The 25,180-nt window shown below is 42.5% G+C and overlaps 1 protein-coding gene across 1 annotated transcript in view; it reads left to right on the top strand.

The window, feature by feature from the left end:
- The window catches only part of SLC15A5 (solute carrier family 15 member 5), a 64,094-nt gene that overhangs the window by 22,235 nt on the left and 16,679 nt on the right, over positions 1–25,180 (top strand). Inside the window, exons 3-7 of the mRNA XM_026678695.2 lie at positions 2,525–2,694; positions 8,137–8,357; positions 8,554–8,740; positions 18,991–19,179; positions 22,720–22,851. Of these exons, the coding sequence (XP_026534480.2) occupies positions 2,525–2,694; positions 8,137–8,357; positions 8,554–8,740; positions 18,991–19,179; positions 22,720–22,851 (899 nt within the window). The remainder of the gene's footprint in view (positions 1–2,524; positions 2,695–8,136; positions 8,358–8,553; positions 8,741–18,990; positions 19,180–22,719; positions 22,852–25,180) is intronic.

Genomic DNA, 25,180 nt, shown 5'->3' with positions numbered 1-25,180 from the left:
GGAGTTGAAGTCCACCCATCTAAAAGTGCCCAAGGCTGAAAAACACTGGTTTAGATCTTCCACTTTCTTCAGGATATATGACTGTAAACTGCTCTGGAGCAAAGATTATCCCTTTTGATTCTGGCCCACAACATTCTTTGTAGCCGTTTATATCATTTTTCCTTTGCCACCTTCTCTTTCATGATTAGTTCATTTTAATATCTGTTCCTGCTAAGGGTGGATATACTAATCAAGATAGTAAATGAAAGAGCACTTACCTGTGCTTCTCTGTGTCTAAAATACATGTGTAACAATTCTATATTTTAATGCTTATCTGAGCTCCTCATTCCCCATTATCTGTAAGTAGAAATGTTTGGTGAGTTAACAAATCCTTTGTGAGATTGAAAGTCTGAAAGGGAGAAGTTGTGATTCCTCATATAATAGTACATAAATCTGCCCCACATGAGTCTCACACCTCTGGGACAATCTGGAGTTGCATTTTCATGTAAACTGAGGAGGCCCCAAAGAGTGATAACTCAAGAGAAGGACAGACTCTCTATGCATGCAGATGGACTTAGATTCAATTTATGACTTCTCCAGGTAAAACTAGGAAAAGGACTCCTCTGAAACTTTGTGCTTTTTGCCAGGTACACAATTGCAGTTCTTCATAAAGTAGATTTCCAGTCGCCTAGCCACTCTGTAGATTTATACTGCACCATTATTTCTTCTGTGTGGGTTGCCCCGCTCCCCTCATACACACACACGCGTGCACACACACACAGAGACAGAGGAGAGAGAGAGAGAGAGAGAGATATTTCTACCAGGGTTTATTCAAACCCAAAAAACAAGTTCTCAGAAAGTACTCCCGTTGACCAGGTTTGGATTACAAGCTCAGCACAGCAAGAGTCACTGGGTAATCAAGTCCAATGGGCGCACACAAAGTCCAGGAAACAGCAGTCCCAACAGGTCAGGATTCACGGCACAAGCACACAAGGTGGCACGTCGGTTCATCAACCCTCAAGTCCTCAGGGTGGGATTAAGTAGACTATGCCAGTGCAGCCCTTCAGATTCTGGAGGCTCCGGAGTCAGCACATAACTCCCAGATGGCCCTGGCCCCGTCTCTGTATCAGACGCAGGACCCTTGTCCAAGTCCTCCCCAGACTCCCAGACTGGTCCATGTTCTTCCCCACTGTCCAACTCTGCTGCCCTCTCCTCAGATTGACAGCGGACCACAACAGCGGTGGGTGGTTAACATGGCCAATGATTTTTGTATTGCTCCAATTGAACTGGTACAGTTTGGGGTCAGAGTGGGTAGAGATTAGGGATTTGGGATCGTGACATTTGGCTTCCAGCCGGTGTTCGTGGATCCTGGTTTTTAACTGATGTGAAGTTTGTCCCGTGAAGAATTGGTTGCCGTGGTTAGAGTTGGTTTTATTTCTACTTCTCAATTCACTCCAGTCGGACCTATCATTATTCCCTTCTTCAACTGCTGTCTGTGTTCTCTTTGGCCCATTAGGCAGTTATATGGCTCTGACTCAGCCACTGCCATTCTGCTCTAACAAGATGAAAGATAGTTTAGTTCAGTGTTAATACCCACTGGGGGATTCCTCCAGTCTCTCGTCTTCTGGCATACAAAGATTCTGTCTTGACCTTTGGAGTCCCTGAAATGCTCTTCATCTAAAATTACCAGTTTTTTTTTTTAAAAAAACCACTTTTGAATTATGTCTGTCATTGTGATTTTTTTAAAAAAATAAAATAAAATCCAGCAGAGGTCCAATGAAGGCCACCTGGCAAAAATCCTTGGTAGAGAAATTATCATGCGAAAATCGTAGTGGGCTTGTTCCTACCAGGATAGAATAGGGAATACAGGTAGTTCGCAATTTACGACCACAATTGAGCTCCAGATCAGTGGTGGTATGCTACCCGTTTGGACCGGTTCAACTGAACCGGTAGTAAAAAAAAAGCTGAGATCAGCTTAAGAGGAGGAAAAAAAATCCTCCGCAATCAGCCGAGAGGAAAAAGAAGAGGAAAGCTCAGAATTGGCTCTCCCATCCACCTCTACGCTTTTCTCTTATTTATTCTCTTTATTCTCTGATTGGCGCTGCGGGCCTCAGCTGGTGTGGGGAAAGCTACGCACCAGAGTTAGGCAAAGCACCCCCACCAAGCCACGCCCACCAAGCCACCCCCACCTAACCAGCGGTAAAACAATTTGAATCCCACCACTGCCCCAAATGTATGTTGTTAAGTGAGAAATTTGTTAAGTGAATTGGCTCCATTTGACTTTTCTCGTCTCATTTGTTAAGCGAATCGCTGCAGCTCTTCAATCAATAACACAGTTGTTAAGCGAATCTGGCTTTCCCGTTGATTTTGCTTTGGGAATCACTTGACCCCCAGGATACTGCAGAGCATTGATCTGGATTTATCGTATTCGGAACTGCATTGTGACTTCCCTTTTAAAAGGAACCAGCTTCTTCTCACAAATAAAAGTTCTTTTTTTTTTTCATCTGTCTCTAAAAATAATGATCGTTGCCATTTCCCCTTACAGGTTTCATTGGTTGGTCAATCTCAGTTCAGCCATCGTCTTCATCAGCATTTCATACATCCAGCAGTCGGTGGCCCAGAACCTGGGTTTCCTTATTCCATTTGTTTCCATCCTTATGGGACTGATCACAATTCACATGGCACGTAGCGAAATGATTTACCAGCCCCCCAAAGGTAAGCAGTTACATTATATGCATAATTAAATCAAGTGGGAGAACCTCCTAGGTTTACAAAATTGGCCATTTAAGATTGTCCAGTTTGGATTCTCTAACACAGGGGTCCCCAAAGTTGGCAACTTTAAGACTTGTGGACTTCAACTCCCAGAATTCTCTAGCCAGCATAGCTGGGAGAATTCAGCCAGCATAGTTGGGAGAATTCTGGGAGTTGAAGTCCACAAATCTTAAAGTTGCCAACTTTGGGGACCTCTGCTCTAACACCTAAAGCTTCACATATGGGTCACAGTGACATTAACTAGGATATACAGGTAGTCTTCGACTTACAACAGTTCATTAGTGACCATTTGAAGTTACAAAGGGACTGAAAAAAGTGACCATTTTTCACACAACAATTTCAGCATCCCCATGGTCACATGATCAAAATCTGGTAACTGACCCATATTTGTGATGGTTCCCGTGCCCCGGATCATGTGACCAATCTTTTGTGACCTTCTTATAAGCAAAGTCAATGGGGAAGTCAGATTCATTTACAAACTGTGTTACTAGCAGTAGCAATAGTAATTAAACTTATATACCGCTTCGTAGTGCTTTACAGCCATCTCTTAAGTGGTTTACAGAGCCAACATACTTCCCCCAACAATCTGGGTCCTCATTCTACCCACCTCGCAAGGATGGAAAGTTGACTCAACCTTGAGCCATTGAGGATCGAACTGATGCCAGTGGGCAGAATTAGCCTGCAATACAGCATTCTAACCACTGCACCACCGCGGCTCTTGCTAGCTTAACAGCTGCAGTGGTTCACTTAACAACTTTGGGAAGAAAGATCGTAAGATAGGACAAAAATTAAATTAACTAATGTTTCGCTTAGCAACAGAAATTTTGGGCTCAACCGTGGTTGCAAGTCGAGGATTAGCTGCACCTTGCAATGTGATGAACTAAAAGTAAATAGGAAAAATAGGATGCCTTCATTGCAGTCTAGACTAAACTGGACTAGAGTAGACTAGAACAGAGCAGAACAGAACACCAACAGAATAGAATAACAAAGTTGAAAGGGACCTTGAAGGTCTTCTAGTCCAACTCCCTGCTTAGGCAGGAAACCCTACACCACTTCAGACAAATGGTTGTCCAACCTCTTCTTAAAAACTTCCATTGCTGGAGCATTCACAATTTCTGGAGATAAGTTTCCTAAAGTTGTCATATTCTTTATTGCAAAGATGGAAAACCTGTGATTCAGAATTTCTCACTAGCTGACTGAGAACACCTTCAATTCAAAATCAGCTGCTGATATCTACACAGGCACATCCATGAAGGTTTGGACAGCAGCCATATATAGTATAGGAAGTAATCTTGCCACTGTTTTCTTCAGCAGTATTTTTTTTTTTTCAGTATCTCATTCTAGTTACAGATTTGAAATATGATCTTCCATTCAGGTCTGACTTTGCTTGGGTGTTTTTGCACCTTCATATCAGTCCTGATTTTGGGGGTTGCCTAGATAAGTCCCTGCAGTTTTCTTGTCAAGAGTTTTGGAAGCGGTTTACCCTTGCTTGCTTCTGCCTGAAGTTGAGAAAGAGGGACTGGCCCAAAGTCACCGGGATGCAGAGGTGGGTATTCAGCAGGTTCTGACCAGTTCTGGAGAAACGGTAGCGGAAATTTTGAGTGGTTTGGAGAACTGGCAAATACCGTCTCTGATTGGCCCCGCCCCCATCTATTCTCTGCCTCCCGAGTCCCAGCTGATTGGCTGGGTCTTCTTTTGTTGACCTACACAGGAGAACGGAGCTGGAAAGCAGGTTAGTGGGGTGGGGAGGGAATGGGGATTTTGCAGTAACCTTCCCCTGCCATGCCCACCAAGCCACACCCACAGAACCGGTAGTTAAAAAATTTGAATCCCACCACTGTCGGGATGACATTGTGCCTAAGGCAGGACTAGAATTTGGGGTCTCTGATTTTTAACCAGGTGCCTTTTAGCACTATACAAACTCTAGGTCTGAAAGAGAGTGATTGCCACAGGGGATGTCGGGGTTAGGAGAGAAGTAGCGTTTTGGCTAAATTTTCCCAGTCTTTAATCCTAGTCAATCTTCTCTAGATTGCATTGATCTTCCCAATAGACTGACATTAATTTTGTTCCTTTGGGGCGGGGGGGGGTGCTTTTTCTCTCTCTTCACACCTTTTGACCAATCTGTCCAGCAGGGCTACTCCTGTTTCTAAATAGCTGAATTTAAAACCTTGCTTTAGCTTCTTCCAATCAGATGACTTGGCTAGAAATTCTCTCTCAAGCCAATAATTCAAGTCCATAAGTGACCTTAAAGAAATTGCCAGAGTTCTATTCTCTTTTTTTCTTTTTCATATGTGGGCCCAGCATATGTCAAGCAAGGATTTCATTTGCATGTCTTTGTTGGGCTATAATTTTGACAATTGGCAGTTGACCAAAGATTGAGGTAAGGTTGGAGAGAATCATCTAGAGAGCCATATAGCCTTTTAAACTGCTGTAATTAAGTAGCATAGATTAACTCAAGGTCAGAGGAGAACATGGGATCCAAGTTTTAAAGGAGAAAAAGTATCAAGGTAGGAAAGAATATTGCTTATAAAACATACTTTAGTCCAGGGGTATCAAACCCAAGGCCCACAGGCCAGATTTGGCGCCTGGAGTGTTTAGATCTGGCCCATGAGGCTGCCCTGGAAACAGTGAAGGACTGGCCTGCGATGCCTCTGACAGTGAAAACAGAGCTCGGGAGGGCCATACAAGTCGTCCCCCCGCCCCACCGAGCTCCATTTTCTCTGGCAGAGGGCTAGCAAAACAAACTAAAAACAAAAAAAAAGGAGAAATGTTTCACCTTTTGCATTTCAGGGACAGGAAAGGAGAAAGGGAAAGACAAAGAAAAAGAAGGGAAGAGAGCAAGGAAGGGAAAGGAAGGAAAGAGGGGAAGGAAGAAGAAAGGAGAATGAAGAGGGGAGGAGAAGGAAGGAACAGATAACAGATAATCAGAGTTGGAAGGGACCTTGTAGGTCATCTAGTCCAACCCCATGCCCAAGCGAGAGACCTTACACCATTTCTGACAAATGGCAGTCCAATCTCTCCTTGAAAGTCTCAACTGATGGCGCTCCCACAACTTCCAAAGGAAAGCTGTTCCATTGGTTGATTGTTCTCACTGTCAGAAAGTTTCTCCTTGTTTCCAGGTTAAATCTCTCCTTGTTCAGTTTCCATCCATTATTCCTTGTCTGGGAAGGAAGGAAGGAAGGAAGGAAGGAAGGAAGGAAGGAAGGAAGGAAGGAAGGAAGGAAGGAAGGAAGGAAGGAAGGAAGGAAGGAGGGAGGGAGGGAGGGAGGGAGGGAGGAGGGAGGGAGGAAAGGAAGGAAGGAAGGAAGGAAGGAAGGAAGGAAGGAAGGAAGGAAGGAAGGAGATTATAATGAGAGGAAGGGAGGGTCTGAGGGAAGTCCTGCCTCAGTATTTGGCCACCACAGGTACCCCTGACATGAGTGACATTGAGCTGGCCATGCCCCCCCCCCTCCCGAGGTCAAACACAATCCTGATGTGGCCCTCAATGAAATTGAGATTGACACCCCTGCTTTACTCAATTCCTATAGTTTTGTTCCAACATTCCAGTATATATTATGGATGTTCTCGTTTGGAGATACATATAGTCATGCTGTTATTATAGATAGTCCTTGACTTATGACCACTTGGGAGACTTTCCTCAAGCTATTTTTGAACAGAAAAGAGTTGGACCTTGTAGGTCATCTAGTCCAACCCTCCCCAAATGGGGTAGACCCTACCCCATTTCTGACAGATGGCAGTTCAGTCTCTTCTTGAAAGCTTCCAGTGATGAAGCTCCCACAATTTCTGAGGGTGAGCTGTTGCATTGATTGATTGATTGATGACTAGAATTCAAAGTTTCAATGGCTGCCCCCCAACCTGTGGTCATGTAATCACACTTCGGGCACTCAGCAGCCAACCCACTTTATGGCCTGCGATCACATGACTGTGATACACAATGATTTTTGTCAGAAACCAGCATTTACTTCTGGTTTCCATTTAAAAAAGGCCCATTGTGGGTTCACTTAATGGTCACCGTTATTTACTTAATGAGAGCTGCAAAAAAGGTCTAAAATCAGATGTACTATTCTCACATGATGACCTGCTTAATAAATCTTGGGAAGACATCAATTTTTGGCATTCTCAATCAGACTTACCCAAGAAGGTTGGAGAGGAATCCAAACATTCAACAATTTTCATTCCTTTTTTGAAAATTAATGTTGGATTCCTGGGCTGTTGGATTCCACTTCTGAAGGCCACATAGAGTTGGATTTAGCTACCATAATGCCCACAAGTGTTACAGTACTGACACTTCACTTAAGAGTGTGGTTCCCAGCTTTCAGTGATGATCCACCTGTCAATAGTAAGTAGAGTAGAGTAGAGTAGAGTAGAGTAGAGTAAAATAGAATAAATAGAACAGAACAGAACAGAACAGAACAGAACAGAACAGAACAGAACAGAACAGAATAGAATAGAATAGAATAGAATAGAATAGAATAGAATAGAATAGAATAGAATCTGGAAGGGACCTTGGAGGTCTTCTAGTCCAACCCCCTGCCTAGGCAGAAAACCCTACACCACTTCAGACAAATGGTTTTCCAACATCTTTTTAAAAACTTCCAGTGTTGGACCATTCACAACCTCTGGAGACAAGTTGTTCCACTGGTTAATTGTTCTCACTGTCAGGAAATGTATCCTTATATCAAGGTTGCTTCTCTCCTTGATTAGTTTCCACCCATTGCTTCTTGTCCTGCCTTCAGGTGCTTTGGAGAATAGCTTGGCTCCCTTACTTTTAGAAATGCAGATTTGGTAATCCATTCAAGACAGGATATTTTGAACAAAGGAAGAATTAGGATAAGCCCTCACTCAGGATCCAAACCAGGAAAGCCATTAAGACACAATAAGAATGGCCCAACACCCTTTCAAAACACAAGCCCCATCATTACATCATCTCAGAGAGTCCAGACTTCAATCAAACATAATTCAGACAACCTAAAAAGTTAGCTATGACCCCTGCAAAGCCCCCTGGAAGTATGACAACCAATAGAATACATTTCTTGCACAGGAACAGAAAGCTCAAGGGCAAGGCCCAAGAGGGGCAACTCCATGTGGTCAGCTGCCCAGGACTTCAAACCCATGTGGTCCTGTCCCTCGATAAACCGTCTTTCCAATCAGCCTCCATGTTTCCAGTGTCTTTCTCCCCACTTGGAACTGAACCAGATGGACATTTCTTCCAACAGTGGTGAAGAGGGATTTGTAGGCAAAGAGAGCCACCAACCCTAACCTAGTTTCTTCACCAGTTGAAATCTGCCAAAAATGTCACAGAGGAATGCCAGCTGCTACAAGCAGGCAGATTCGGTCTTGTAAAGTCTGTGTTGTAGATTATTAACTCCCCTGTCTTATTCTTAGGTAGTTGCCTGTTGAAAGTCTGTGGCATAATCATCAATGCACTGAAGGTGTGTTGCGTACAATGCCGCTATTTCAGTGGGAACGTGGCAAACTGGCTGGACCACGCCAAGGAAAACTATGGAGGCCACTACACCGAAACCCAAGTGGAAAACACAAAATTGCTCATCCGTCTCTTTCCCTTATTTGCCTTCCAGATCCTTTATAGATCGTGTGTTATGCAAGTGAGTTAATGGTGTTTTTGTTTTCAATTCGGTTTGGTTTGGTTCAGATGCACACCCTTGTCTCTTTAATTTTAGCATGCAACATATCCCTTCAAAAATGGAGGTTAAAAAAAAACACCTTTGTTTTATTTCTTTTCCATGAGTGGAAGGAAGTTGGGTCATCAACCAGACTAAAGCATTTCTCTTTACTATTCAGATCCCATCCGGATATAATATACAGGCAATGAATTCCAATCTGAATTTGAATGGAGTCCTTCTGCCGATCGCTGCCATGAATGTAATAAGCATCTTGCCATTTTTAATTCTGGCGCCCCTTCTGGAGTGTGTCAATGCTTGTTTGTTGAATGCCAAAACAAGTGGATGGTATCCTATGATCTGTATTGGTGAGTACTAAAAAAAAAAAAAAATAGGGCACATTATTACAGGTAGTCCTCGGAGTGGTGCGGTGGCCTAGATGTGAAACTCTCGCCTCCCAATCTGGAGGCTGTGAGTTCGATCCTAGGTAGAATCAGATATTTTTCTCTCTGGGCATGTTGAGAATATATCTGCTGAACATAACTCCGCATTGGTTACAGGAAGGGCATCTGGCCAGTAAACACTCAGCTCCATTCAGTTGCCTAGACTCCACCCTGCAAGAGATTATGGGGTCATTAAGAGAAGATGATGATTACAGTTAGTCCTCAACTTACGATCACAATCGAGCCAGAAATTACTGTTGCTAAGCAAGACAGTTGTTAAGTGAGTTTTGCCCCATTTTACGACCTTTCTTGCTGCATTCGTTAAGTGAATCACTCCAGTTGTTAACTTAGTGGCATGGTTGTTAAATGAATCTGGCTTCCTCATTGACTTTGCTTGTCAAAGGGTCACAAAAGGTGATCACATGACCCTAGGACAATGCAATTGTCATAAATACAGCAGGATAAGTGCCTGAATTTTGGTCATGTGACCATGGGAATGCTGCAACAATTATAAGTGGGAAAAACAGTCATAAATCACTTTTTTTCCCAGTGCCATTGTAACTTCAGTCACTAAACAAATGGCTATAAGTCAAGGACTACCTGCAATGTTATTTTTTTTTCTTTCCCTTGTGTATTTTATAATGCTTGGAAAGTTTGTCTTTATTACGATCTATTTCTGCATTATACATCTGTTTATTTTCCTGATTTTGTATACAGATAGTCCTCGACATACAATAGTTCATTGAACGACCGATCGAAGTTACAACATCACTGAAAAAAGTGACTTGTGACCATTTTTCACACATATGACCATTGCAGCAAGCATCCCCATGGTCACGTGAACTGTCTCACTTAGCAACAGAAATGTTGGGTTCCGTTGTAGTTGTAAGCCGTGGACTACTTGTATATCATAAATATATATTTTTTTTAGAAAGATGCAAATAATTTATATGGTATTTATATGGTATTTATAAAAGAAGCGCTATTGCTTTTGAGAATACTTGCATCCAAGTAGTAATAATATATATAATAATGAGATGATGGAGACTATCTCTTGAGTAACATTACAGGACAATATTAGTATTTGAGCATTCGTAGCTGTGCATCATTAGGGAGCTTCATTATTAAATGACTTCTAGTGATTAAACAATGTATATTTCACATTAAGGAAATATGGTGGCTATTTTATTTATTGTGCATGTATTTGGTCAATTTTTAAAAAAACACTCATGGCAATTTGTAAAATAGTTTAGGCAACGATGTGTAGAAACATCCCTCCACTTTATACTGTTGTTTGCAATTTCAAAGTAGAATAATCCAAGAAAGAAGATGCCCCTTTTTATGGCCCAAAGCCAGCAATAAAACATTCAGAAGTTAATTGCAATATCATAAATCAGATCAGGGTCTTAGGAGAAACCAATTGGCATATGAGGTCTCTCTCTAAACCCACAGACCTCTCTCCACATGTGCATAACATTACCATCAAAACTGGTAGCAGAAAACTTTTGACAGAGCAGGGATCTCAAACGGAATAGAGGTGGTAAAAGGTCAGAAATCAAATCTATAATGCTCTGGCAAACTTAAAACGAAGTACTTTCAGCATCTGTCCACGTAGGTGAGAGCACCTTAGAACGCTCAAGGAAATTGGCTGAGCAGGATCAGATCTGGCTTAAGGGTTTAAGAAGCAATTGTTGGAATCCCAAAGGTGCTTTTTCAAGAGACAACTGGACTTCAAGGAAAAACAAAGAAAGTCCAGTTGCAACTGAAAAGAAGCACTTTTGGGACAACCATGACCTGGATGGCTGAGAATCTCCATAGACAACTATTAGGAAATTCCAGTGCTGTGTTCTAGGTTGAAAAGTTCAAAAAACATCCCAGAAGAAGGTGTTGGTGAATCACTTCCATAGGAGCTTTGGTGGCACAGTAGTTAGAGTGCAGTAGTGCGGGCTACTTCTGCTGACGGTTGGCTGCCTGCAATTTGGCAGTTTGAATCTCACCAGGCTCAAAGTTGACTCAGCCTTCCATCCTTCCAAAGTGGGTAAAATGAGGATCCAAAATTGTTGGGGCCAATATGCTGACTCTGTAAACCACGTAGGAAGGGCTGTAAAGCACTATGAATAGAATTCTTTCTTGGCCAAGTGTGGTTGGACACACAAGGAATTTGTCTTGGTGCAAATGCTCTCAGTATACATAAAAGAAAAGATACATTCGTCAAGAATCATAAGGTACAACACTTAATGATAGTCATAGGGTACAATAAGCAATCAAATCATACTAGGAAGCAGTCAATCTAAGCAGTATGTAAGTCTAAGTACAGTTGCTATGGGTATATCACAGCCAAGAAAATTGATATGCTGGTGAATTTATCAGATAGCAATGCCTGGTCAATCTATACATATATCTGTCCGTACTTGGAAGCTAAGCAGGTCAAATTGACTGATCTGTAGCTTTATTTTTCGTTCCCATTCAGTAATATTTTATTGATTAGCCTGTGAACCATCTCATAATACAAAATACAAAACAGGACAGAAATAAGACCATATGTTAAGAGAAATAAAAAATATAAGTAAGAGAAAATGCAAATCATATTTCCATGTCATCCTACAATTTACTCCAATCAGATCCATGTGTGCAGTTCTCAACTGTATTGCTTTGGTTCAAATGACCATGTTATATGAGTTTTTTTCAGAGAACTAGGTCTTTATATTATGTGTCCAGATTAAGACTATTAGAACTTGGTCATCTGCCTTGAGTAATAATTCTGGGTTGATATGTTTGAAGAGCCATTGGTCTGACTTCTTGGTTGCCCCAGAATTCTCAGGAATCTTCTCCAACACCAAGAACCAACGAGAAGAGTACTACACTCCTCTGCTCACAACAAAATACCCTATGTCACCAGGCTTGAGATTCTGGGCTTGGACAACCTTGAACTACGCCGCCTACGGTTAGACTTAAGCGTAGCACACAAAATTATCTGCTACAATGTCCTACCGGTCAATGACTACTTCAGCTTCAACCACAACAATGCAAGAGCACACAACAGATACAAACTCAATGTAAACCGCTTCAAACTTGATTGCAGAAAGTACGACTTCAGCAACAGAGTGGTCAATGCCTGTAATGCACTACCTGACTCTGTAGTTACATCCCCAAACTCCCACTCCTTTAACCTCAAACTATCCACTATTGACCTCACCGCATTCCTAAGAGGTCTGTAAGGGACGTGCATAAGTGTACCATCGTTCCTACCGTCCATGTCCTATTGTCCCCATTTATTTGCATCTTATTTCCTGTATTCTTACTCATGTTTATACTTATACCTATTACCTTGTAAGCGATTGACAAATCAAATAAAAAAAATAAATAAATAAAATAAAATAAAATAAGATTCAAAGGCATCAATACTCTTCCCATGCTGCTTCTTTCTAATCCAACTACAACCCCAGTCCTTCAATCTTCTGGCACTTCCCTTGTCTTTCAGGAGTTCTCAAAGCTTAAAGTCAGTGATCCTGAAATCGTATCTTCCAGTTCTTTTAGCACTAGGAAATGGAATACATCTAGTTTTGGTGATCTGAATTCCTATAAAGCAGTTAGGTTTATGTTCTCTCATGACTTTCTTGCCCTGTATTTTTCTTTTGCTGTCTGTGGTGCAGCTTCTAACAAGTTAGGTCATCTCTTTCTTTTGTGAAAAGGTTTAGAGGCCGTCTACATTAAAACTGAACAGCTCTCTCTCAACAGAGAAGGAGGGACACTACGCTACCTACAGTATCCCCTGTTTACAACACAGTCCTTTCAGAAGTTCCACACCCATTTGCACTATTCATGTGACCCTGAGGGCACAGATAAACCTCCAAGTGGCCTCAACAGCCCTCAGAAAGAACGATAACGATCAAATGACTGCGAGGAATATAAATCCTTTCCATTCCCTACCATTCAATCAGAAGGGAAGAAGCTTCTTGGTTGAGAAGCAAAATGTCTTCAAGGAAAAACAAAGAAAGCCCACTTGCCTCTTGAAAAAGCACCTGGAAAAGATAAAGATGCCTCCGTGGGTTTTACCCCGCTAGTCTTGGCTAACTTGAGGGAGTAGTATTCATCTCCAAAGCCAAAGAGCTAGCATTGTCCAGAGATATTTCGACAGTCATGTGGCTGGCATGACATCACAGCGTAGCACAGAGCATACTGCAGAACACAGAAGGCTGTTACTTATTTCCTGCATGCTTATATGCAGTATCTATTCATCAGTGGTGGGATTCAAATTTTTTTACTACCAGTTCTGTGGGCGTGACTTGGTCAGCATGGCTTGGTGGGCGTGGCAGGGGAAGGATACTGCAACATTCCCCATTCCAGGGGAAGGACACTATAAAATCTCCATTCCCTCCCCCCTCCTGGGGGAACGTTACTGTCAAATCTCCATTCCCTCCCCACCCCACTAACCTGCTTTCCAGCTCCGTTCTCCTGTGCAGGGCAACCAAAGAAGACCCAGCCGATCAGCTGGGACTCGGGAGGCAGAGAAGAGATGGGGGCGGGGCCAGTCAGAGGTGGTATTTGCCGGTTCTCCAAACTACTCAAAATTTCCGCTACCGGTTCTCCAGAACTGGTCAGAACCTGCTGAATACCACCTCTGCTATTCACCTCCTTGCATTTGCATACTTTCGAATTGCTAGGTTGGCAGGAGCTGGGACAGGCGATGGTAGCTGTTGTATATAGACATTTGCATACTCGTAATACAACGTTCCGATTGGACAATCACTGCCGCCTAGCGATTGGTGTTTAACAACGAATTATGATTGGCTGCCTAAACGGCGGGAGGTTTAAAATGATGCCATTGGTTGCGAGCCGCAAGCAGCCGCTATAAAAGAGGCTGCCGTGGCTTGAGTTTAGTTGAAGTTACTGACAGTTAAATAAAGAGCTGAACTCAACTCCGGTCTCGAGTCTACTTTGTTCTGGCGATAGAACAGTAGCTCACTCCGTCCCATGTCAGTCAGGTCTTGAATTGCCAAGCTCATAGACCTTTTGTGATCTAAGACTCAGCGTCTTAACCACCGAGCCACTGCGTCTCTCTGAAAAGCCATGTGCAAAACAGGCATTAAACTGTTCTGCCTTTTCCTGTTGTCCATCAAACCACGTTGCTATCTTCTTCAACCATCAGCCCAGCCATTTACCCAGACCTGTTTTTTTGGTATCTGTTGCAAGCAACTCAGTCCTGATCCCCTCCATTCAGATTTGGGTTATTTTTAATTTCCTTTACTGTCAGAGTATAACATGTGTACGATGAGATTGGTTGAGTAAATAAATAAATAAAAAATAATAAATAAATAAATAAATAGAGTATAACATGTGTACGATGAGATTGGTTGAGCCTCACTTTGTGCACCACACATACACACACACACACACACACACACACAAACTCACAGGGAGGACAGAAGTCCCTAACCCAGTCCCAATCTTATTACACTACATGACCTTGTTGCATAACACGCTGGCCCGCAAGTCTATCGTACTATGTTGACATGAAGTTATTTTCTGACAGCCCACAGGTAGAAATTGTTCTTTAGCCTGTTGGTGCGGCTGGCTATGCTTCCCTGTCTCCTACCCGATGTTAGGAGAGTGAAGAAGTGCTGACTGGGGTGTGAGTCATCCCTGAGGATTTTCCTCACTCTTCTAAGGCAGTGAGCCCTAGGGAGGTCATCTAGTGGTATCAGGGGACAGCCCACGATGTTTTGGGCTGTGCATATTTCCTGAAATCCTGCTTTGGGGATATGCCCCTCTTTGCTCATTCCCAGCTGCAGTATTGCCTACTTGTAAAATAGAACGGCCGCTCTCAGTTTCTGCCTTGGAGATCCCATCCTGGACCTTTGAACTGGTCACCCAGCTTGAGCTACCTCCCATCCTGCAGTGCCTCTTAAAGCATGCCCGTAGTTAGAAAGCAACATTTCCCGTATCCCTCCATTAAACTTGGCAAGCACGTAGCAAGTGGCACACAGCTAGTGCCGAAAAGACAGGAAATATTAATCTGACTGGAATTAGCCTAATTAAGTTTGTTGTTAAGCTTTGTGCAAAGTAGAAGCACATGAAACAGCAGGTGGCAATTACTCAGGATTTAAAATAAAATAATGTCTCCGCTGAGCTGCAGAAAAGAAGATTTGGATAATGATGCTGACAATTCTTTCAGTTACATGTTGGCCTAGAGTCTAATGGCGCTGCAAACATTTGAAAGATTTAGTGTTTCACTTGCAATCACAGAAGAGATATTGGATGTCCAGATTCTTCTTCCTCTAGCTTCATTGGTAGATAGTGATGTATAAGCGTGCATGAATGTGATACTGCAGGCCGATGTTTCTCAAATAGCAACGCTGGCTGGGGAATTCTGGGAGTTGAAGTCCACAGAGATTGTCAAGTTTGACAAACACTGCTATACCTCGGTGTACAGCCAGAACTGGGTCCCAAATTACTGTTGCTAAGCGACACATTTATTCAGTGGCTTCTGTCCCACGTTACAACTTTTCTTGCTATGGTTGTTAAATGAATTGCTGCAGTCGTTAAGTCAGCCGCACGGTTGTTAAATGAGTCTGGCTCACTCATTGACTTTGCTTGTCAGAAGGTCGCAAAAGGGGATCACATGACCTCTGGGACATTGCACCTGTCACAAATATGAGTCCATTGCCAAGTGCCTGAATTTTGATCACGTGGCCATGGGGATGCCACAATGTCAGAGTATATTCATGAACTGGAATAGAGCATGGTAACAAGGTCAGCCAACGAATAGGCATAGCAACTAAGTCAGCCAATGAGGATAGTTTGGAAACTGAAACTGGAATTAGCCTAGGCTGCAAACTGAAACTAGAAGTAGCCTAGGCATGGCTCTATGTTAAGCTCTGCAGCTCTGAAGCTATGTTGAGCTCTGAGTCTGTCTATTGAAAATGAAACTGCTTCTCTCCTCTGCTTGCCTGCTGAACTAAAGTGAAACTGATGTCTGTTTCTGAGCTGAAGCTGAGTTGCTGTTCTGCTCTGCACTTGTAATATGTCTGCTGAAGTTACTTGCAACATGCTTCTGTTTGAGTTTGCTCCATGTTGGAGAAATCTACAAACTGGTTTGTAAAATCTACTTATTATGTTTATAAAGATGATAAATGAAGCATCGGCCATCTGTGTTTATTTTTCTGGCGCTGAATTTACGCTGCAAAACTCTGAATACACAACAGTTGTAAGTATGAAAAAATGGTCGTAAATCACCTTTGTGAGTGTTGTCTTAACTTTGAACGGTCTCTAAATGAACTTTTGTGAGTCGAGAAGTACCTGTACAAAATGACAGAAGGCACATCCCTTTCTAGAAGGATGAATGCATGGCTAAAAGCAGAGATTTTTCCTGGCATGGCTGCTTTCTGAATTAAATAGAAAAATCCATTGAAACATGTGCACATGGAAACCCAGGTGTGTGTAGCACAGGTGCAAAACACCTGTTCCTGTTAGTCTACCCTGGATGTGCTACTTGGAAAATAATTTCATAGTTCAAAATGTTTATTATAGGGGCCTAAAACAATGCATTGTGCTAGCCTAAAATGGTATTTTAATTAATAATCTTAACCTGTGGAGCTAAAAGGACTGGTGTGAGAGGTTGGGAAGTGATGGGAAAGGTTGGAAAAGGCAGGGACAATAGACCTCAGAAATTAAGAGACAAGATGAATCTGCAGGATCCAATCTGAGCCCATCACCGGGAACAGAAGTTAAGTCTTCCAAGCTTATGGACTTGTGCTGGAGCCCATCCTCAGGGAACTTCTCTCTCAACTTCTTTGCTAACTCTGAAGCTGGCCTGACTGAGGCCATCTTTGAGGCCTCAGGGTTGCCACAATGGAGGTGAGGGTTAGGGAGGGGGGAGTAGAGATAGCTGGAGAGGTTTGTAGCCAAAACAAAATAGGTCCCTCGGGGAACCAAGGACATTCCCAGAGGTGGCTGAGAAGTTACCAAGCAACCGGACAACACTTTGATTCGACCATATGATTGATTGTTTGGAAAGGGGGCGGACTTTTACTTTTAATCAGGGCAAAGCAATAGACGCAATCTACATAGACTTCTGTAAAGCCTTTGATTCAGTGGTACACGACAAACTACTCCTAAAAATAAAATCCTATGGTATCTCTGGACAACTGAATAACTGGATAGAAGCATTCCTGTCAAACAGACAACAAATGGTCAAAATCGGAGCGTCTATCAAATCCAGTACCTGTCAATAGTGGTGTTCCCCAAGGCAGTGTTCTAGGACCAACTCTCTTCATACTCTACATAAACGACCTCTGTGATCATATTAAGAGCAATTGCGTTCTCTTCGCTGATGATGTAAAGCTGTTCAATACCACAGACAATACTGCTACCCTACAAAAGATCTTGACTATGTATCAGAATGGTCAAACAAATGGCAACTTCAAATCTCAACAAATAAATGCTCTGTCTTACATATTGGCAAAAAAATCAGAAAATAAAATACAAGCTGAATAGTCAAGATCTTGTTGATGACCCATGCTCTGCAAAGGACCTTGGAATACTCACCTCTAATGATCTAAGTGCTAGAGCCCACTGCAACTACATAGCCAAAAGGCATTAAGAGTTGTTAACCTAATCCTACGTAGCTTTTTCTCTGGTAATATCACACTACTAACCAGAGCATACAAAACATTTGCTAGACCAATACTTGAATACAGTTCATCAGTCTGGAACCCACATTATGTATCTGATATTAGCACAATTGAGAAAGTCCAGAAATATTTCACAAGAAGAGTTCTCCACTCCTCTACTCGTTGTAGAATACCTTATGCCACCAGACTTGAAATTCTAGAACTAGAAAACCTTGAATTACGCCGTCTTCGGTCTGACTTAAGCATGGTATATAAAATCATACATTGCAATGTCCTACCTGTCAATGAGTACTTCAGCTTCAACCATAACAACACAAGAGCACACAATAGATACAAACTCAAAGTAAACCGCACCAAACTTGATTGCAGGAAATACGACTTCAGCAATAGAGTGGTCAATGTCTGGAATACTCTACCCGACTCTGTAGTTTCTTCCCAAACCCCAAAAACTTTAACCTTAGACTGTCTACTATTGACCTCACCCCTTTCCTAAGAGGCCTGTAGGGGGCGTGCATAAGCGCACCAACGTGCCTCCCGTCCCTGTCCTATTGTTTCTCTTATTCTTTTATTTTTCTTATATGTACCCATTTCATGCATTCACAACTATGTATACATTTATACTTATTATCTTGTAAACAATTGGCAAATCAAATAAATAAATAAAAAAACCACAGGAACCATTAGAGTCGGTTTTCATCAGTCCGTGCCAATATGATGTAGCCCTTAAAACTGTTTGTCAGGGCTCATGAGACACATCATTCATTGTCACTCTCGACCTTAGTTTCCCCCTACCCCCTGGGTGTATCATAATTCGTATTCTCCAATGGGACACATCCATAGCCAAGAGTCATCAATCATACTCTCCAGGTAGAATTTTGCGGGGCAGAAACTTCAGTCGCCTGGAAACTATCTATGAAAACATTTATGGAATGCAGTTTCGTTTTTGCAAGCTGCTACACTACTCCCCACTCCCTTTCTGTTGGCAACTCTAAAAGACCAGAGGAATATTTTATGAGTTGACACTGTTCTTTAAGGAATCTACCTGCCTTGGAGTTCCGTTTGCTATGGGTGTGTTACTTGGAACCCTGACATTCTCATTCTGATGAAAAAGAAATTCCTTGAGGATGGGCTCCAGCATGAGTTTGAAAGCTCAAAAGACAAAAACTCTAGTCCTGGTGACCGACCCAATTTGGATCCTGCAACATTATCCTGAGACATGTTTTATTTGCCTTCGCTTGTAACATGAGTTTATTGGTGGATAATCTCATAAATTGGCAACTGGGCCCTTTTACGACTTGTGGACTTCAACTCCCAGAATTCCTGAGCTCACCCCTGTTCTAGAAGAAAAGTTTTAGAAAAAGCAATGATGATTCTAGAAAAACACACCTCCATCTTTTCCCCCCGTAAAAAATTTTTGGGAGATGTTTGGAATTTTTTTAAAAAAGTCGGTTTTTATTGAGCATGGTACGCACAATTTTTATTACACTTTACAATGTATATATTTCAATACAAAATTAATTGTTCTTTGTGTTTGATGCTCAGTTGTAGGCAATACATCTGCAACTCTTTCCATGGTTGTTGCTGGTTGCTTGGAGCTACGTCGGAAGCATTTCCCACTGGTTGAACAGACACTTTCAGGCAAAGCACTCCTTGTTTCTTCCATGCCGTGTCTCCATCTGGCCCCACAATACCTCTTGCTTGGAGTAGCAGAAACTCTGGTGACACCCACCTGTAAGAACCCTCGTTTTCTGTTCCGTTTCCTCATCTTCAAATCAACTGACTTAAACCTAGAATAATGTTCATTTGACAGGGATGGTTGAGGGCCGGGGTGGGCTTCAAAAATTTTAGCAAAGGGTCCTCTGACTGGTTGCTGGGTGGGTGGGGCCATGGTGGGCACGGCCTAGTCCAGTGATGGTGAACCTTTTCGTTGTGGTGTGCCAAAAGCACACGTATGTGCAATAGCGCACATGCGTGCGTGTTCCAGCGCCCACAATGCAATGTGTCCGGCCCCCAGTACATGCATGTGCAACACACCCCTTTACTTGCACTGCGCATGCATGTGCCTCCCAGCTGATTTTTGGCTCATTTGAGGCTTTTTGTCGCCTTCCCAGAGGCTCGAGGGAAGCCTCTGCAGCCTCAGGAGGCCAAAAAAACGGGCCTTCTGGAAATACTGGAGGGCCTCTGGAGCCTGGGAGGGGTGTTTTTGCCCTCCCAGGGGCTCGAGGGAAGTCTTTGCAACCTTGGGAGGCTGAAAACGGGCCCATTGAGGCACTTCGGGAGGGCGAAAACAGCCTCCCCTGGGCTCCAGAGGCCCTACAAAGGCTGAAAATGAGCACTTCCGGTATTGCCGGAAGGCCCGTTTTTTGGCCTCCCGAGGCTGCAGAGGCTTCCCTCAAGCCCCAAATGGACCAAAAATCAGCGGGGAGGCGCATGCATGCACAGTGCAGGTAAGTTTGGCTGGGGCTCACATGCCCATACAAATAGCTCGTGCCATAGGTTCACCATTACGGGCCTAGTCGGCATCTTGTACTTACCTGCATCCAAAACAAGCCGCATGGGGACTCCTGGGAAAGGCAGGTAGGGTGGGTGGGGCCAGCTAGGAGTGGAACTTGGGGCTTCTCCGAACTGCACAGAATCTTAGCTAGGGGCCCTCCCGAAGCCCTGCGAACCCCCAGCAGCCCACCCCTGGTTGAGGGATTCTTTTATCATTCTCCTCACTCTGGTGTTTCTCAACTGCATTTCTGGGCTGCTTTATTGATCAATCGCTTTTGTTTGTCACCCTTGTGATGATTGCTCACTCAAGAATAATGTTCTCTGTGGTTAGGAGACGTGCCTGATTTACGGCTGGTGTTAGGACTTTCCATTTATTATATGTGATCAAAGGAGCTGAAGGGAGGGTTAACTTCCATTCTTTTAACCTCACAATATTAAAAAAGAAAAAAAAAGATGTTGAGACTCTAGAAAGAGTGCAGAGAAGAGCAACAAAGATGATTAGGGGCCTGGAGGCTAAAACATATGAGGAACGGTTGTAGGAATTGGGTATGTCTAGTCTAATGAAAAGAAGGACTAGGGGAGACATGGTAGCAGTGTTCCAATATTTGAGGGGCTGCCACAAAGAAGAGGAAGTCAAACTATTCTCCAAAGCACCTGAGGGCAGGACAAGAAGCAATGGGTGGAAACTAATCAAGGAGAGAAGCAACCTAGAACTAAGGAGGAATTTCCTGACAGTGAGAACAATTAATCAGTAGAAAAACTTGTCTCCAGAAGTTGTGGCTGCTCCATCACTGGAAGTTTTCAAGAAGAGATTGCGCAGTCATTTGTATGAAATGGAATAGGGTCTCATGCTTGAGCAGTGGAGTGGATTAGAAGACCTCCAAGGACCCTTCCTACTCTGTTATTCTTTCTTCAGTAAATGTAAGACCCAGGATGTTACTTTCCAAAATCAACCAAATAGCCTTTTCTATGTGGGCTCCATGGCAATTTTATGGATGGAGGACTTTTCACAGGGCTGTTTGCCCATGTCTAATCTATGGAGAAAGGAAAAAGAGCCAGGGAAATCTGGGTGGCCATTGAAGCAAACGTAGCATTCCCTTGATATATTCCTGCCTTTTTCCTCCCTTCCAAACATGGAATTGCATTGCTACAAATATGGTGCTACAGCAAAAAAACCTCACTGCCTATTTGTTTATTTGCTAGTTGCATTGAGTATCCTGTCTTTCTTGCAGGACTCTGAGGCAACATATTATGGGCATACTATAAAAAAGATTCCAAATAAGCGCTTCAGCCAAGTCCGTGTCATAACAGGATCACTTGCTGCTACTTGTTAAAGCCACTTTCCCTTTTTTCTTTTCTTTTTAAGTTCCTGCAGAGACTATGGGAGGTGTTCCTTAAAGGAGCAGCATCTTTTTTTTTCCAGGTTCATGCAGAAGCTTGGAGGGAGGGGAGTCAGTCCACTTTCATGAATAGCAGACAAGTGATGGAATGGGACAACTCACTGCAGGCGACTGGTCCCAGTCGTCTCACCCTGGCCAACTTGTCCCAGTCAACTCACCATCGCCAACTCATCAAAGGACAACTTGCCACAGGACAATTCAACATGGGAGAATTCAAGAGGGACAAGTAGAAGTGCAACCTCAAGGACTTCTAACTTGAAGAAGTTCAAACCTAAAGCAAGGCAAGGTCTGCAGCAATTCACTTGTCCGGTTTTCGCCCCACGAGATGTCCCACGGCAAGTTGTCCCACAACGAGTTGGCTGCAGTGAATTGTCCCACGGTGAATCAGACAGAGCAACTCGGCCACGGCGTGTTGTCCTAGACCCAAGAGGTGGTGCCTTTGCCCCCTCAAGATCTAAAGCACTTTTCTGGCAGCAGAGTCGGAGAGTGAGGAGGTTGGGGAGGAACAGGGCCAGTCCTGTAGGCTGAGGAAGACTCGGATGAGGGCTCTGCATCAGAGGAAGAGATGGGGCCAGGGCAGTCTGGCAGTAATCAGCTGCCATCGGAGTCAGACAGCAGTGAGGCAGAGGAGCAGCTGGAGCCGGTTCCTAGCCTGCGCATGCACAGAGCTGCCAAAAGAAAAGAACAATTATGAAGTAAGGGTCGGCGTGGGAGTAAAGCCACAGGTGGACAGTGAATGGCCCCTCCCATAGGGATTAAAAGAGGAGCAAAAGGGGAGAGGGCTTTTGCAGGAAACAATTTGTTCATTGCAGCAGTGTGAAGATCTGTCTGTGCATCTCAGAGACTCTGTGCCAAGTCCTTCCTTGTCAGCACTGCGGTTGAAAATATTTACTTGGCAGCTCTCCAGGCTAGATAAGGTCTGTGCTCCTAATTACACCCTTGAAAAGACTGTTTGCCAGGCCTTTGGCTGAATGTGAATGCAAGAAATTCATCTTCGTTTAATAAAATGGGTTTTGCCGGGACAAAGTGTCTGCTTAGTGCTTTTTGGGGAAGCCGAGGTCAGAACACAACCATTTTTTTTGTAAACAATTTTATTGGTTTTTAAAGACAAACACAACAAACAAAACATAAAAACATCCAGCTTTCTTCCATAAATATACAAGCAGTGTGTCGGTTGGTTTACCAATTTTTGTGCATCCATTTCGTAGTCTCAATTACAATTACATCACATAATAACTCATATTATCAATCAAAAATTAAATACCCTAGTATCACTATTAGAACACAACCATTTTTGAAGCGTATACAAGCCCTAATACATTGTATCCTTTTCTCCAAGTTTATCCTTCATTTTTATTTTTTATTTTCCATTGCAAAGGTGTCTTCATTACATTCCGATTTCTGCCAGGCCAAATTCGTGGGGTTGCCATGCAAATCTTGGCTTTCTTCAATGGAGCCGGTTGCATCATGGGTGCCTTCCTTATCCAAACAACTTACATTGGCTCACAAGGTAAAGTATCCTGTATATTTAGACTCTGTCTGGAACTCACAACTATTTTCTACTTGTTTCTATTATTTTCTTAAGGGGGAATCACTCTTTAGTGAATGCCAAGTGCTTTATTGTAAAGAAACATGTCAGTTCCCAAATGGCTTGAGTGTGGGCATATCATTGTGAGATATTTTGAGGACCTATCTGCGTATCCAACCTTCTTCAGTTTCTGTTCCTATCCCTTGCACATGGTAATGTTTATCAGTTTCCACACAAATATTTTGTGGCATTTATAGCAATAGCACTTGGAGACTTATATACTGCTTCACAGTACTTTACAGCCCTCTCTAAGCGGTTTACAGAGCCAGCCTATTGCCCGCAACAATCTGGGTCCTCATTTTACCAACTTCGGAAGGATGGAAGGCTGAGTCAACCTTGAGCCTGGTGAGAATTGAACTACTGACAGTCAGCAGAGTTAGCTTGCAATATTGCATTCTAACCACTGTGCCACATGGCTCCTGTATGATTTATGAATGCATGATTTAACTAGAACACAGAAATGTCAAAATATTTCATGTTCTGGTAGCCTTTTAGGATCGCCAACACTCGCTTGTTTGCGAGATGGGCGACTGTGAATGTCACAAATAAATAATAAACACAATTATCCTCTATGCTGTTTAATGACAAGGAAAAAACTCTTAGAGGAAAGACGGAACTTCAATCTAACAGATATATAAATATCTGTTAGATTGAAGTTCCGTCTTTCCTCTAAGAGTTCAATATCGGGTACCTTCCATTTCTTTCTTCTAGTTTTTTCTTTTCTCCACAACAGTAAATTTACGGGATAGATTGGGCTGAAAGAGAGAGATTGCAAGCAGTTCTTGACTTAACAACCATTCTCTTAGTGATTGTTCAAAGTTACAACAGCACTGTACAAGGGATTCCTGGCCATCTTTCACACTTACGACCATGTCATTGCAGCATCCTTGTGGTCACCTGATCAAAATTCAGACACTGGGCAACTGGCATGTATTTATGACAGTTGCAATATCCCAGGGTCACGTGATCCCCTTTTGAAACCTTCTGACAAATAAAGTCAACGGGGAAGCCAGATTCACTTAACAACCGTGTTACTAATTTAACAACCACAGTGGTTCACTTGAAAACTGGGGCAAGACAGGTTGTAAAATGCGGCAAAACTCACTTAAGAACTGTCTTGCTTAGTGACAGAAACGTTGGACTCAATTGTGGTCATGATTTTAAAGGCTTTTTTAAATTTTGGGTTTTTAATTTTTTTTTAATTTAATCTTATATTTATAATTTTAGCTTTTAAAATTGTTACCAGTTTGTGTTCTGCACCTCCTATACTGGCCTACGACTATACTAAAGATTCAGTTTCTTTGATGGCTGAGAGAGGGACTTGAACCTGGTTCTCCTTAGTGCTAGATAAGCACTTTAACCACTATACCACATTGCCTGTATTTGTAATCACCCCTTAATTAGCTCTCATCACCAAAGACCACCTCCATCTCTCAGATCAAAGTGGGAAAATGTCCAAAACCTTGAACGTTATTTTTCTGTCCTCTTTCTCATTTTCCATCTTCTTCTATTGCTGCCTAGCTGATTATCCCATTATGAAAGGAAGATAAATAATAAGATTGCTAATCAAAGGATGACCGTCAGATGTGAATGTTCAATAAAATTCCTATAATGATCTGTTGGTAATCCACCAAAAACATTTTCTGCAGCCAAAATGAAGATAGCTGATTTTTCCTTACTTCTTTTCTAAGCAGCTATTGTTATCCTCTTCCTATTGACCATTGGCATCCGTTAGAAATGTGTAGCAAAGTGTGAGAACCTGCAATGAATTGATTTTTTCATGATTAAGATGGGCCACTAAGCTATGGCTGTATTCCTCATGATATAATGAATCATTCCAATTTTGAAGGGTGGAATAATTAATAGGAGCTGTGACAGAACTCTCTCTTTTTATACTCCTCTGAAAATGAATTAAAAGCCCTTACTTACTTAAAAGCACTGCCAGAACATAGAGTGGGAAGATTTTTTTTTAATGTATTTCAGCTTTTTGTTTTTGAAATGCTCATGCCATATTTCAAAATATTTTCTCCAGGATGACTTGTATTAAGCACATAGGATGATCCATTTCTAAAATAGTTATAAATAAACATAATCTCTTTAAGAAGAGATTGGACAACCATTTCCCTGATATGGTATAGGGTTTCCTGCCTGAGAAGTGGGTTGGACTAGAAGACCTCCAAGGTCCCTTCCAACTCTGTTATTCTGTTAATAATTTTTAAAGAATAGCATAGAATGCAGTCAAAGCAAAAAA

Source organism: Notechis scutatus, chromosome 6, assembly GCF_049901735.1.
Source record: "Notechis scutatus isolate UNSWTSFEM ecotype Mainland chromosome 6, rNotScu1.2, whole genome shotgun sequence".
Classification (NCBI taxonomy): domain Eukaryota; kingdom Metazoa; phylum Chordata; class Lepidosauria; order Squamata; family Elapidae; genus Notechis; species Notechis scutatus.
Note: the sequence above shows the minus strand (reverse complement) of the source record. Positions and strands in the feature narration are given on the sequence as shown.